At 58.2% G+C, this 15462-nt stretch overlaps 2 protein-coding genes across 12 annotated transcripts in view; one reads left to right on the forward strand and one right to left on the reverse strand.

Moving 5' to 3' along the window:
- VDR (vitamin D receptor) overlaps positions 1–4709 on the reverse strand; it is a 39554-nt gene extending 34845 nt beyond the window's left edge. For 5 of the 10 annotated variants that reach the window (XM_087771601.1, XM_087771605.1, XM_087771602.1 and 2 more), the window contains exons 1-3: positions 4662–4709; positions 3297–3392; positions 6–88 (exon numbers count right to left, since the gene is read on the reverse strand). The gene's annotated coding sequence lies outside the window, so the exon portion shown is untranslated. Of the gene's footprint in view, positions 1–5; positions 89–1877; positions 2126–2810; positions 2967–3296; positions 3393–4661 lie in introns of those variants that run through there. The other 5 variants (XM_087771604.1, XM_087771598.1, XM_087771607.1 and 2 more) reach the window with 4 other exon arrangements.
- A 7112-nt stretch (positions 4710–11821) lies between these two features.
- On the forward strand, positions 11822–15294 carry TMEM106C (transmembrane protein 106C). Of its 2 annotated transcripts, none has more exons than XM_087771624.1 (8): positions 11822–11925; positions 12606–12829; positions 12936–12999; positions 13543–13702; positions 13803–13943; positions 14203–14252; positions 14539–14592; positions 15012–15294. In XM_087771624.1, exons 2-8 carry the CDS (start codon positions 12634–12636, stop codon positions 15163–15165), a joined length of 819 nt encoding a protein of 272 aa, XP_087627750.1. In that variant the 5' UTR covers positions 11822–11925; positions 12606–12633; the 3' UTR covers positions 15166–15294. The 2 variants fall into 2 exon arrangements, with proteins under 2 accessions (XP_087627750.1, XP_087627751.1); XM_087771625.1 differs by having other exon boundaries at positions 12606–12775.
- Positions 15295–15462: the final 168 nt, after the last annotated feature.

The following is a 15462-nucleotide window of genomic DNA, read 5'->3' on the forward strand; positions in this document are numbered from 1 at the left end:
CTCACCAGTGTCCCACTGACCAGGAAAAAATCAGAGCTCAGAAGTCACATCAGCAGGTCCCGACGCCTTGGGCAGACAGCATGTATTCCTGGCAATGAGGAAGCTACTTTTAGATCTAGAGATAAAAGGTTCCAGGTATTGTTTTTCAGTTTTACACCCCATTTCCATTTATTAGTAGCCAAAAGTCACTTATACATGTGAGGTTTACACTGATACTGCCGTTAAACACCACAGATAAGAAAGTCGTACTTGAGTTGCAGCTGATTCAGCAAAGAAAATGAAGGTGGAAGCGGGCCAGAGTGGCACCTGCCACATTGGTCCTTCAGCTGAAGTCACACCGAGGTCTCTCGACTAAAAGCAGACCTGTTCCCCAGCCACCGCCTCTGCTTCTTCAGGTCCCTGCTGAGAAGCTCCATTTTAAAGCCTTTGAGAGTCTCTGACCTTCCTTATCTCCCTGGACTTTTGCTTCCCTTGTCGTTTATGTTCCTCACACCCTGGTTTAACCGTCCTTCTCTTTCCCAACCCCAGGGGCACAAGCTGTCCTCACGGGCTGTCAGCCGAACACCGGCACACAGGTCTTGTTCAAAAAAAGGTGCTTTTCATTTTTAGACTAGAACAGTTCAACTGGAAGGGACCTACGACAACCAGCTAGTCCGACTCCATTCTTACCTGGTTCTTCAGTTGTCCTCTGCCATGGTGGGTACAACTTCAGAGACAAAATTTAACATAAACAGCCCAAATCAGAGGGATGCTTTCCACAATTGCCGCACTAACACTCCGCAGTAAATTGCGGGTCAATCGATTTATTTTAAGAAGTGGTTCCATTTGCATTTCTCTCATTTTGGGGTTATATTTTAATCCCCACCTTTGCAAACCTGTTCTAAGTGAATGCCGCTGCCTCTCACCCCCACCGCAGGGATAGCAGGGGGTGCCCACGCGCAGGGACGAGCACCCCGTGTCTGCCATCGCACTGGACTGGGCAACGAAGAGGGTAACTGGGAAACTGCAATGCAGAAGCTGTCGCCTCTGGGTCTCCCGAAATACGCTCTCGTGCGAGGGGGAAGAAAACCATCAACAGAAACCAGATGCTCCACGCCTGCCCTCCACGGGCTGCGAGATGAGCAGCCGGCTGTCGCAACAACTTTCACCCGCCGTCTGAAGACGCGGCGGTTGTTTCGCCCCCCGATCTTTCTGCCTCGGTGATGCACGGTGAGTGTGAGCCATTTCACACGAGTTACGCAAGGCCCAGAGCAGAGCGCTGAATCGCTCCACTGCCTCCTTACCCAAGAGACATAACCAGGAGGTTACCCAAAGGAGGAACCACCCCCTTGTAGCTACGGTTAGGAAAGAGTCGGCAGCAAGCAGAGCCGCTTCTGCAGGAGCTGGGGCAGATGCTGCCTGGATCGCAGGTTCCCAGCATCTCCGGCTGCGAGGAGGAACCGTGATGCAGACAGCTCTCCACCCAGGGCTGCTGCATTGAGCTCTGGGAGAGCTCAGTCCTGCAGGATGGGACGAGCCCCTGCCCAGCACCTAGACACGTCCCCACCAACGTGATATTGTTATTTAGATGCCACCTGCATTTATTCACTTGCGTCATATTCAAATACAGAAGGGCACCGTGTAAAACCCACTGCCCACAAGACTCTTCCGAAACAGGACACCCCATACGTGACACCTCCTTCCACAGAAGCGGGATTTAATTCCTCCCACGTGACATGGCTTTAGGAAAGTCCCTTGTAGCAGTGTCCAATGCCCACCCACAAGACAGCCCCCGCGCCTGCTGCACGCCTTTTCTCCAGCCGCAGCATCAGCTGATCGCCCTCGTTCGTGGCGATAACCGGAGCGAGGAGGTTCACGCCAGAGCAATCAGACCTTACCCTGCACCCCAGATGCGCGTCCCCTTCCTCCCGCAGCTGATGCGCTGCCGCGGACTCACACTCCCGTGCACAAGTAGAGGAAGATGGGCCGCAGCTCGGCTGACAGCGTCCCCCCCCTCACCTTCACGCTCAGGCATCGCACGGGAGAGACAGACCCACTTACAACCGCCTTTAACTCTGATTATTCCTCTCCCAGTGACTTGACATTTCAGCATTTCCCCTTCGCAAGCCACAGGAAGTTTGGGCCAGACTGACTTCGCTTTGGCTCAGCGACAGCAGGTTAAAAATTATTCCCGAGCGCACCTCTAGCCACAGAGAGAGACAGCCGCTTCTCCAGTTAGCTATTAAATGGAAAAAGAAACTAGATTACCCAGTTATTTCATCTTAGGTACATTGGGATTCAGGAAACAAACATCTAGTGAAAAACTGACTGACCCGAGGCAAATTCTTGCCTGATGAAAAAACCTATTTTTGTGCTTTGTCTCTTTGTTATTCAAAAGCCCGTTGCGAGATCTTACACCTGATCTGTTTACAGACAAGCGTGATCTCAGGCAGACATCTGCCAATGCCTCCTGCACCTGACAGGCCTCCCTCGCTCCTCTTCCTCACTCCTCAGGGTACGTGATGCCGGAGGGATGGCTCTCTAAGCCATGCAATGGCAACACGTGGCTCCCAGAGCTGCCCAACCTCAGCCTAGCACATTTTTTTTCACCCTAGCTCCCAGTTAAGCACACTTTCACAGGGCCCATCCGAAAGCCACGGCGCAGCTGACAGCTACCAACCCGATCTGATTTGACTCAGTTTCAACCGGCTGCTTTAGAGAAGGAAGAAGAGGTTTTATTCAAATGAGTAATTACAGCCCTAACTTCCTCCCCCAAAGCAGACAGGTTAAATATTCCTCCCCACCCGCGCAGAGGCACTCGGAGCACTAACCCAAGGCAGCCCGGCTCGCTCTCGCTCCCCGGCAGACGTGGAGGAAGCGCTGACAGGGTCCGTAGACCAGAGCGGGACACCGAGCTGACGTCTGTCTCCCTTCAGGAGGAGAGGCACGTTGCCCCAAGATCGCTGGTGCTCCTTTAACCAAGTCCTCTGAGGAAGATGAGTCACTGCCCAGCTCATGTGGGAGGAAAGCACGCCACAAAGCGCTGCAAAGCCAGGGCTGGCTTCTCATGAAAACCAGTTTCTGAAGAAACTTTTAATGCTGAAGAGTCCAGCCCCAGGCTCAAATAAAGTGGAAAAAGAGAGGAAGGAGGCGCTCACCCCAGAGAACAGGCACCTCTACCTGCCCTACACCAGCCACCCGCAACCCCCCAGGTCCCTCTGGGTGCTTGGTCCTGACCCACGGGTGCCCTGCTTGGTCTAGGGAAAAAGAAACCCCCCCCCGTCCTCGTGTAGGAGCTGGAGGAAGATCCCCGGTACCTTCGTTTCCTTTGCGTTGGGAACTCACAGCTGAAAGATCCTGGCAGTCACATCCGACCCATCCACCGGGATCGCTCAGAGACGGACGAAAAGTCACTGGGGAATTACAAACAAGTGCAATTACTGCCCTGCTGGGGTCTCAGCCTGCCGTTTGAATACTCTCCCCTCTGCTTCAGAGAAGGGCTTAATTGGGAGATTAAGTTTAAGATACATTTTAAAGCTGATCATTAATCAGGCACTTATCAACAGGCTGGTTTCTGACTCAGATAAGAAACAGGCTGGAAACCCTAAAACACCAGTTAAACACCCCAACAGCACCCAGGTAATTCAGCAGCTTCAGAGCCCCCCCAGAAAGAGCCTGGGGAGCCCCAGAAACAGACACACAGGGATGGGACAGAGGGAGAGGGGATGGGGGTGACTTCCCATGATGGGGGATGGAGGGTGAAGCTCAGGAAGGGACTCAGGGCTGCAGAGGGGAAAGGGGGGTTCACATCAACAAGGGGTTCATGACTGGGTCCAGCTTCTCCCCATCCCCATGCTGACCCCAGGGGCAACCAGCAGCCAGCCCAGAAAGGGTTAAGGCAGCCAGAATTTAGGGGGGGAGGAAAGCACCCCCAACACAGCCACAGGCACCCCACAGCTCCAAGCTGAACCCTCACCTCTGGGCCCAGCAAGGGGTGGTCAGACCAGAGACCAGGCAGCACTGGGGGGGCCCTGACACCCCCAAAACCAGGGGCCACCCCCACAACTCACAGGGAGGCTGAGAGGGACAGGGACCCCCCCCAACTCTAAGGGAACCCCAGTTTTGGCAGGGGAAGCCCTTAGCAGCCCTGAGAGCCCCCAGCTGAGGGGAGACACTGGGGGTCAGGGGGGTCTCACATGGGACCCCCAACCTGGAGGGGCCCAAACATACATGGGATCCCCAAACCAGGATGGGGAACCCCATGCCCACATGGGACCCCAAACCAGGGAGCACACAGAGCACCGGGGGGCCCCCAACACCCCCACGGGACCCCCAAACCTCAGGGGAACTCAGTGCACCCCCCATGCCTCCCCCCCCCAGACACCCCAACCAGCAGGGAGAAGGCACAGGGTACCCGGGAATGACCCATGCCAGTGTCCCTCCGGCCACGGGGGGCATCGGTGTCCCCCCCCACCCGTGTCCCCCGGTCCGTGGGAGCACCGAGGGGCTCCCCACGGCAACAGCTGCCCCCTGCCCACCCCCGGTCGACACCACCCGTGTCTCGGCGACCACCAGAGCCACTGCCACCCCCGAGACCCGGCCCACGGGGGGCACCGACGGGGGGGGGCTTCCCCTCGGAAACAGCGCCCCCGGTACCCCCCGGTACCCCCCAGCCCCGGTACCTGCGCTCCCGGCACCGCCGCCCCCTCCACCGCCCCGGACCCGCCTTTTGACGGGAACCGGCCGGCTCCGCGCCCGCCCCTCTCCGGGGCCACGCCCCACCGAGACACGCCCCTCTCCGCCCCCGCCAATGCCAGCACGGCACCGCCTCGGCACCGCCCCCGAGGGGGCGCGCCCGCTCCGGCACCGCCTACCAGCACCATATAAGGTTCGTGCTGAGCGAATCCCCGCCCACTGGGGGGGCGTGGCGAGGGCTGGCGGGAGATTGCACGTGGCTGCCTGCAGCGCCGGGGGGCTCCCCCGCGGCTGCCCGCCTCGGGGACCCCAGCCGCCGCCAACCCCCCTGCCCAGCCCGGTCCCCGCCTTCGGCCCAGGCCCTGCCCGCGCTGCCCCGCTCCCCTGGCTTGTGGGGAGCCCCGTGCTCTGCCAGGGGCTTCAGGGAGGCCGCTGGGGGCTTTTGGGGGGCCACTGCCTGACGCTTTCGGGGCCATAACCTCTACAAAAAGCCCAGTGGGCTCAGGCAGCTTACCCATGTCCTCCTGGCCTGTAGCCAGTCCCTTACTGGGACAGGGCAAGCACCACCAGTACAATAGTGCCCCCCCCAGCACTCCCGGGCAAACTGTCTCCCTGCAGCATCGGGTCCTGAGGACGTTTGAGTGTCCCCACCGCATTTCACCTTTGCTCTGGTGTCTCCTGGAAGTCCAGGGGTTGCAGAGCTCCGTCCCCGGAGCTGGCGGTGGTTCAGAGGCTCCTTCCCTTCCAGATTTCTAAGTAACAAGCCACCAGGCACTTGGGAGCGCTCGCCACGTTCATCACCTGGCAAACAAACTCTGTCTGGCTTCCACAGCTGCAGTATTTGCTGGGCTCACCTCCCTCTCCCGTTCTCGGGAGGACACCCAAGAGACCTGCCACCGCACACTGCAAAACCTCTATCTGATTACCGCCTTGAGAGCGTTCTCATATTTTTCTGATGCTTAGATCAGATTAAGGGCAGTGGGAGAGCTGATTCATTCTCTGCCTCCGGACTAGAGACAGAGGCATCCGCGAGGGCCTCGGCGCAGCTCCAAGTGCTGGAGACGTGTACGACCAAGGGTGGGCAGGTTCCCGGCAGAGTCGTGCTTGTTTGCAGCCTCCAGGCTGCTCCGCTCGGCCCCGCAGCCGCCCTCGGCGTGCAGAACCCAGGGCTTCACGTCCCGAGCATGAACCGAGCCTGTGCGAAGCCCTCACAGATCTGGAGGCCAAGGACACCTGGGTTGGGCTGCTCCTGTGGGACCTGGTGGTATTTGGGACAATGCAACCAGCCAGGTCACGAGCATTGACCTTGACCCCCCAAAATCCCATTCCCGGTGCCGTGAGTCAAACTCGGAGTGCGGGGGTTTGGGCTGAGCCGGTTCAGCCAGTGTCACAGCCCCAACCCAACACTGCTCCATCGCTCGGGCACGTTACACCCCCAGCCTGAAAAACTCGTGATGTTTGGCAGTTTTTTTCCCTTTCCACCCTCAAAAACCCACCCGGGGTGCGTCAGTCAGCAACATTGGATAAACCAGCAAGAAATGTTTCGAGAAAGCCCTAGCGTGATGCTCCCAGGGTTTATTAAGTGTCCCCTAAACCCAAAATCCCCGGAGAAAATGAGCCCCCAAGGCAGACGAGCGAGGCAGACGGCAATCACCGCCCCTCAGCTGCAATCACCGAGTTCAACAGCTCTAATTTGCGTGGGGAAAGCGTTTCGCTAACTGTTTTCAAATGGATTTAATGAGGCCAATGAGAGAAAACAACGTCTGGGAAGAAATGGGAGTTGATTAGAGACAATTTAGTGGCGCAGAACTTTTTTTGGGAGGGCGGGGAGTGGGCTGCGGATGGGGCTGGGGTGATTTCGCATGGGCAAGGCTGCACGTACCCATCCCAGCACCGCTGATTTCCGCCATCGCAGCTGTTTAAATGTTCAAATATGTCCGAGCCTTCACGCAGCGGTTGTCCCACTGACCTCGCCTTGCCTGAACCGGTGCGACGTGCTCTTCAACCCCATAAAACACTGTTTTCCTGCCAAACCCACCTTTTCCCGCAGCTGCGGCCAGGTTTATGCCCCAAGCTATGGGGAAGGCTTGCAGCCGATGGGAGATTGAATTTGCTCCCTCTATCACGACCTGTGCTGGTTATAGCTGTTTTCCAGCAGCTCTCCTGCTGCTTTCCCCCCTTGATCCGCCTCGTACGAGGGAATCTGGGGCCGGACACTGGCACAAGTCCTGCTCCGCTCATCGTCGCATCCCCGGGACTTGCATGGTGCCGGCAAGAAGCCGCACACGCGGGATGCAAAATCCCTCCCGCGTGGGAGCCGGGGGATGCGCGGAGATGCGGGAGGATTTAATTCTTGCACGATGCGTGGGGTGGGACGAGAGCTGCGACCGCGAGCCGGCGTCTTCACGCTCCTCCAGCCTGGGAGAAGGGGGCCTTCGGCTCGGCGGGTCTCGGCTGGGGGTCGGTGGGGCTGGGGGAGGATGATGATGGTTCAGCAGCCTGTTGAGAGGGAGGAATCAAAGCCCTCCTCGGCCACGGGCACAGCCAACGTGATGTGACTATCACCTCCCCAGGTAACCCTGACGGACACACGGACAAAGGGGAAAAAAAAAAAAGCACAAACACTGGACTGGAAACTGCGCCGCAGCCGCCGGCTTCACCAAAGGGGGTCCGCGGCGGCGGGAGCTCCCCCGGCAGCGGCGATGCTCCCACCGGGGCGCGGGGACGGAGCCAGCTCTCCTGGGGGTGACTCAGGCGCTTGCTCCATCCCCCGGTGACCGAAGGTTTCTCGAGAAGCGGTTGCAAAACCCTGCCGGCCTGGCGATGCGCTGGGTGGGGCGCGGCTTGGCCCCCCCTTTCCGCCCGTCCCCGCTGGCTTTGGGGGGAGAAGGGGTTAAAAATGGGAAGAAAAGGGATTAAGCCCAGGGTACAACCTGGCAAGAGGGGCTGAGGGGAGGCTGCTGCTGGGTTTTGCACTGTTTTCTTTGGGGGCAGCTTCTCCCCCCCCCCCCGGGGGGATTCTTTGTTGTCTAATATAGGGTTGAGCTCACCCCGCAGCCCGTCCCCGGGGGGCTCGGTGCGGGTTTCCCCCTCCCCATCCCCTCTCCAAGCGCCGTTTGCAGCATCCATCCATGCAGACGTCCGTCCGCATGGGTCAATCCTGCACCCAGCGCCTTCCTCCGCCACGCAACAACCATCTCGGGGGCAACGGGAGGCGCACAGCCGACAACGAAGAGGGGGGAAGGCGAGCCGGGAAGCCTCCCTCTCCCTGGCATTTTGCTCCTGGGAAGGAGAGAATAAATGATCCGTAAAGTTTCCATCGGCGACGCACGGGAGAGCAGCTCCGACGGCCGCGGCGTGCAGGCGGCGTCCGCCTCCGGAGCACGCGAGGCTGGTGGAAATATTTTAATTTTGCCGTAAACTTTATTTTAATGGTTTGGGTGATTATGAGGGGAAGGAATTCAGTTTTCCAAGAAGCTCTCACGTTTATTGTGGCGGGAAAAAAAAAAAATAAATCCACCAGCGGTTGCACGGGAGGGAGTTCATTAAGTAAAGGTTGACCCAAATGGGGCGTTTTCGCTTGCTCCTGTCCCGGAGCCGTCGGAGGAAGGAGCTGGTTGGACTTTTTTTTTCCCCCAAAATTTAGAAGTTTAGAAACACCCGAGATGCTGCGGGGCGCCGGGGTCGGGTCGTGGGGTGCTGGGGGCGATGCTGGGCTGAACCGGCTGCTGCACCGGCGCCTTTGAGCCGTAAAACTGGAAAAAAAATAAGAAATAAAAACGTCAGGAGAGTTGGGGAGGGGATAATAAAGGCGACGGAGCGAAGACCGAGTGCCCGGCGCTGCCGTCACGAGGGCAGAGATCCCGCGGGGCTGTTTCGGGTGGGAACTGGGGGAACTGGGCTTTTCCCGTAGTTGGGTGGGGTCCCCGGGGTGCGGAGCCGGGGGTCAGGGTGCTGAGGGCCCCCGGACGGACACCCCCAGCTGACGCCTGGTGAGGCTGCAGCAAAGGACGGAGCGTGCCGGGCTCGCACGACCTCGCATGTTTTGCACGAGTACGCATGGTCTTGCACAGCCTCGTACCGGCTCACATTGCCGTGCCACCTTGCACAAGCACACAGGAGCTTGCACAAGCACGCACGGCCTCACACAAGCACGTGTGGGTTTGCACGAGCATGCACAGCCTTGCACAAGCTTGCACAAGAACACACGTCCTTGCACGGCATCGTAGAAACATGCACAAGCACATGCAGCCTTGCACGGGCTCGCATGAGCTTGCACAAGCGTGTACAAACAGGCATGGCCCTGCTCAGCCTCACACAAGCACGCATGGCCTTGCACGAGCTTGCACGAGCACACACAGCCTTGCACAAGCACGCACAAGCACGACTTTGCATGAGCATGCACAATATGTGTGGCCTGTCGCAAGCACATGCAGCTTTGCACAAGCATGCACAAACACACACAAACATGCATGGCCCTGCACAGCCTCACACAAGCACGCATGGCCTTGCACGAGCTTGCATGAGCTCACACAGCCTTGCACAAGCACGCACAAGCACGACTTTGCATGAGCATGCACAATATGCGTGGCCTGTCGCAAGCACGCGCAGCTTTGCATGAGCATGCACGAACACGCACGGCCTTGCACGGCCTCACACGGGCACGCACGGCCTCGCGTGAGCTTGCACGAGCTTGCACGAGCACACACAGCCTTGCACAAGCACGCACAAGCACGACTTTGCATGAGCATGCACAATATGCGTGGCCTGTCGCAAGCACGCGCAGCTTTGCACGAGCATGCACGAACACGCACGGCCTTGCACGGCCTCACACGGGCACGCACGGCCTCGCGTGAGCTTGCACGAGCTTGCACGAGCACACACAGCCTTGCACAAGCACGCACAAGCACGACTTTGCATGAGCATGCACAATATGCGTGGCCTGTCGCAAGCACGCGCAGCTTTGCACGAGCATGCACGAACACGCACGGCCTTGCACGGCCTCACACGGGCACGCACGGCCTCGCGTGAGCTTGCACGAGCTTGCACGAGCACACACAGCCTTGCACAAGCACGCACAAGCACGACTTTGCATGAGCATGCACAATATGCGTGGCCTGTCGCAAGCACGCGCAGCTTTGCACGAGCATGCACGAACACGCACGGCCTTGCACGGCCTCACACGGGCACGCACGGCCTCGCGTGAGCTTGCACGAGCTTGCACGAGCACACACAGCCTTGCACAAGCACGCACAAGCACGACTTTGCATGAGCATGCACAATATGCGTGGCCTGTCGCAAGCACGCGCAGCTTTGCACGAGCATGCACGAACACGCACGGCCTTGCACGGCCTCACACGGGCACGCACGGCCTCGTGTGAGCTTGCACGAGCTTGCACAAGCACACACAGCCTTGCACAAGCACCCATGACCTCGCAGAAGCATGCGCAGCCTCGCGTGAGCGTGCACAAGCACCCACGGCCTTGCACGAGCACAGATGGCATTGCACGAGCTTGCACGAGCATAAATAAGCCCTCATACTGGTGTGGGAAAGCTCCATACTGGGATGGATGCCCTCATAGTGGTGTGTATGGATTCCATACTGGGACGGGGGCCCCTCATAGTGGTATGGGAGGGCTCCGTACTGGGACAGGGGCCCTCATACTGGTGTGGAAGGGCTTTGTACTGGGACGGGGGCCCTCATACCGGTGTGGAAGGGCTCCGTACTGGGACGGACACCCTCATACTGGTGTGGAAGGGCCCATACTGGGACGGGGACCCTCATACTGCTGTGGGAGGGCTCCATACTGGGACAGGGGCCCTCATACTGGTGTGGAAGGGCTTTGTACTGGGACGGGGGCCCTCATACCGGTGTGGAAGGGCTCCGTACTGGGACGGACGCCCTCATACTGGTGTGGAAGGGCCCATACTGGGACGGGGACCCTCATACTGCTGTGGGAGGGCTCCATACTGGGACAGGTGCCTCATACTGGTGTGGAAGGGCTTTGTACTGGGACGGACACCCTCATACTGGTGTGGAAGGGCTTTGTACTGGGATGGGGGCCCTCATACCGGTGTGGAAGGGCTCCGTACTGGGACGGACACCCTCATACTGGTGTGGAAGGGCCCATACTGGGACGGGAGCCCTCATACTGCTGTGGGAGGGCTTTGTACTGGGACGGGGGCCCTCATACCGGTGTGGAAGGGCTCCGTACTGGGACGGACGCCCTCATACTGGTGTGGAAGGGCCCATACTGGGACGGGGACCCTCATACTGCTGTGGGAGGGCTCCATACTGGGACAGGTGCCTCATACTGGTGTGGAAGGGCTTTGTACTGGGACGGACACCCTCATACTGGTGTGGAAGGGCTTTGTACTGGGACGGGGGCCCTCATACCGGTGTGGAAGGGCTCCGTACTGGGACGGACACCCTCATACTGGTGTGGAAGGGCCCATACTGGGACGGGGACCCTCATACTGCTGTGGGAGGGCTCCATACTGGGACAGGGGCCCTCATACTGGTGTGTATGACGTCCATACTGTGATGGATGCCCTCATACTGGTGTGGGAAAGCTCCATACTGGGACAGGTGCCCTCATACTGGTGTGTATGGCTTCCATACTGGGATGGACGCCCTCATACTGGTGTAGGAGGGCTCCATACTGGGATGGGTGCCCTTATAGTGGCGTGGGAGGGCTCCATACTGGGACAGGGGCCCTCATACAGGTGCGTACGGGCTCCGTACTGGGGCCGGTGCCCTCATACTGGTGTGGAAGGGCTCCGTCCCCGCCCCGTCCCCGCCCCCCGCGCACGCGCGTTCTGCCCCGGCGCCCGGTCCCCAGAGTGCGCATGCGCGCGAGGACACGCCCAACCAATTTGCCGCGCCCCGCCCACTCGCGGGAACGCCCCCCCCGCTGCGGCGCACGCGCAGTTCCGGACACGCCCTTCAGCCGCGCCAAAAAGGTGGGGCCATGGGGGCGCCCCTCGCGCATGCGCACCGAGGGAGAGCCACGCCCGGGCGGTGCCCACAAAGCCCCGCCCATTCCCCCCACCGCGGTGACGAAACGCCCCGCCCGGGCGTGGATTGGGCGGGGCGTTGGCGAGGGGGCGTGGTCTTGGGAAACCCGCCCTCCTCACCCCGTCCTACGCGCCTGCGCCGGAGGGGTGGGGCGAGGGCTCCGCCCACCGCCGCCTCGCGGCGTTGTCATAGAGACGGCGGCTGCGCGGGAGGAGGCGAGGCGGCGGCTGCGGGTCTGAGGGGCTGCGCCGGGCCGCGGGCTATGGGGGAGGGGGCATTTTGGGGTGTCCCCGGGCTGAGGGGTGTCTCTGAGGGGGTGTCCCTCATGGGGGTGTTGGGGGACAGGTCCCTGTGGTGTCGTTTGGGGGGGGCATTCCTTTTTGGGGGGATTCTGAGGGGCTGTGGGTGTCTTTGTGGGGCGTGTTTTGGGGGGGAGGGTGGTGTTGTGTCTCTTTTTTGGGTGGGGGGTGTCCAAGAAGGCATGGCTGGGTGTGGAGGAGGGGTATGGCTCTGCTTTGGGGGGTCCTGAGGGGTGTAGGTCTGTCTTTGTGGAGGGTTTTGGGGTTTGGGGGGGGGGGGGGATGACACTGTCTCTGTTTAGGGGGGGGCTGTCTCTGTTTAGGGGGCCTGTCTGGAAATGAGCCTCTGCCGAGGTGTCCCTAAGTAGGGTTTCCCCTTTTGTAGGGTGCTGTGGAAGTCCTCCCTGGGGGGGAGGCTCCCTGCGGTGGGTGTTGGACCCCCTGGGAGGGTGTCTCTGTGTGGGGGTGTTTCTCTAAGGGGTGTTGGGGATGGGTCTCTGCGCGGGGAGGTTGTTCCCTTTGCGCCTGTAATTCAGGGCAGCGTTTCCTTGTTGGCCAGAGCAGGTTCAAAACCCATTGAATGACCAGGACCGCTCTTGCTGTCTCTGTCCTAGGTTACGCGGCTTTTCTCCAGCAGCTGCGATGGGTTCTGTGCTTTCCCTCTCCGTTAAAAACGCTACCTCAAGGCAGAGGAGGAAGGCTGAGGAGGATGATGACGATGACTTACTCGATAGCCGAGACCGTGTGGAAGACATTGCCAAGTTTCCGTATGTTGAGTTCACAGGTCAGGACAGCATCACCTGCCCCACTTGCCAAGGCACTGGCTGCATTCCCACAGGTGGCTGCTCCTCTCAGGCTTAAATACGAAAAGAAAGCGTTGCTTATTTACGTGAGCGACCTTGCACGCGTATGGAATCGGTTAACCTGTTCCTTTTGCTTTCCAGAGCAGGTAAACGAGTTGGTGGCTCTGATACCCTACAGCGACCAACGGCTTCGTCCCCAGAGAACGTGAGTGTGTAGTAAGAGAGTAATTGCATCTTTGCAAAGAGCAAACAGGGCTCTTTTGTTGTTTACCACCACAACTAAGCACTTCACCCGGTCTGCAGCCTCCCCTTCATCTCGCGGTTTGTTTTCATCCGAGTGTGCCAACAAATACAATTTAAAGCGTAACTTTAAATACTTCCTGTGAAATCCCACTGTGGGGTGAATGTGGAAACAATGCTCCTACTCACACGCCTCGTCCCCGCGCCCTTTACTGAAGCTTTTAGAAAGAAACTGCCTGACCAACAGAAAAATACTAAATTGTGAAAACGCTATGGGGGCAAAAATGATTCTTTGGTTACTCATTACTAAAAAATAAACTGTTTAAAGGGTGACGGTTTTGAGCAGTTACGGGTATTGAAAACGTTAGAGCAGCACTTCTGTATCTCTTCCAGGGAAGAACAGATACGTGTTGTTTGCTGCCTAGGTTGGGTTTCAGATCCGAGGTCTCTTGCAGCTGCAGGCGCTGTGTTAGGGCAGAGGAGGTGACCCCTTCCCTGCCTCTTCCAGGAAGCTGTATGTCCTGCTGTCCGTGCTGCTCTGCCTGCTGATCTCGGGGCTGGTGGTTTTCTTCCTCTTCCCACACTCTGTCCTGGTGGATGACGACGGTATTAAAGTGGTTCAGGTTTGGTTCGACAAGAAGAACTCCGTTGTCATTCTTGCCATCACGGTAAAGTTTTCACGCGTCTGTGTTCCTGAGAGAATAAATTCTTTGCTGAGCTGCCAGGAAGGTCACGGCTACTCCCGTCTCCTCCTTTTTTTCCATCCAGGCCACCTTACGGATCAGGAACTCCAACTTCTACTCGGTGACGGTGACCAGCCTGACTAGTCAGGTGCAGTACATGAACACCGTGGTGGGAACCCAGCAGATCACCAACGTCTCCAGCATCCAGCCGCTGAGTGACAAACTGGTATTTGTCTTTCATTGCGCTTAACTTGATTTGGTGATGCTTATATCGTATGAAACCCGTGCGCTACTGCGAGTTAACTTGATGATAGCCTGTCTATACCTTAAAGCTTTGCTTGGCAAAGTAGTCTCATGGCGAGAGTGGCCTGTGCTTTCTGTGCACCAGCTGAAAGGCAACAGCAAATAGGAAAGACTCTGAAAGGGGTGGATTTAAACGGGTACTCAAGCTGCATGTGGATGAATTTTTCTTTTATCTCTTACAGGTGAATTTCACCGTGAAGGCGGAGCTGGGTGGACCCTTCTCTTATGTGTAGTAAGGATTTACTGCTCTTTATAGCTGGGGAAAAGGGTGGGTCTCAGCTGCTTTAATTAAAATTTGCTCTGGAAATGACTTGCTTTCTGCTAACTTCCTGGAAAGTAACTGTTTGCTAGAAATGACTTGAAAGGCCACTTTGTCGGATGTCGTGACGTGATTTTTTTTGGACCGTGTCTCAAGTTGAGTTAGCACCAGAGGGAAAATACCGTACCGAGAAACACAAGTGTCTCTGCAACCCTGCTTAGCCCCTGCTGACCTATTTCTTTGTCTTGGTCTCTTCCAGTTTCTTTTGCACATTTCCCAAGGTGAAGGTACATAACATAGTGATCTTCATGAGGTAGGTGGTTCTCTGCTCGCCTCCTGACTCAAAAGGGAATTGCTGCCGCAGCAGATCTAGGGTACACGAAGAAAATTCTGCTTGGCAAGCACCCTGGCCTGGTTCACTGTGTCAGCTTTTAACCCCGGCCAGTTGACAGAGTTGGGTGAAATGTAAGATAGAGAGGAGAAGACACCAGATTGCTCCACGCCGAGCGTTCGCGTGGGGGGTGGTGTGCTCCGGAGGCTGCGCTCACCAGCTCTGCGTATCCCTGCCCGCTGCAGCGAGCGATCTTGAGCCAAAATCTGAGAGTGTCTGCAGCTTTCGAGGGGGAAGAGGAGTTCTGTGATGAGTGTGAAACCTGCTGGGGTTTTTTTATGTCGATAGAGGGATTGCTGTCGCAGGTCCTGTCCCCGCTAAACTGCTCTCCCCCCTCCCAGGACATCGGTGAAGCTCTTGTACATCGGCCACGTGACGCAGAGCGCTTTGGAAACGTACCACTACGTGGACTGCAGCGCCAACTCCACGGCTGCCCCGGACCCGCTGCCTCTGCCACCCCCGTCCACGCGAGGCGCAGCCGAAGCCGAGCCCTGAGGACGCCGCTGATGCCTTCTGTGGGCGGATGGCGGTGCAGATGGAGTCCTAGAAGGGACCAGGAATTTTCAAATGGAAGCAGAGGGATCGCGAGTGACTTTGGTGGGAGATGTTCAAAAGCTCTGGGTCCCTTCCGTGCTTTTCCACGTGCAGCTGGGCTGCGCTGCTGGCCTGTCCGTGAAACCCGCTTGGAGCGGATGTGCAAGCACACGGGTCCCTTCCCAAAGTCGGGGTCCTGCTGGGCCTGCCTTCCTCTTCACTTCCAAAGAACTAGCTTTTGGTAGGGAAACGGGACTC

This window comes from Nipponia nippon, unplaced genomic scaffold (assembly GCF_047370975.1).
Source record: "Nipponia nippon isolate SJK-2023a ecotype South Korea unplaced genomic scaffold, ASM4737097v1 scaffold_35, whole genome shotgun sequence".
Taxonomy (NCBI): Eukaryota; Metazoa; Chordata; class Aves; order Pelecaniformes; family Threskiornithidae; genus Nipponia; species Nipponia nippon.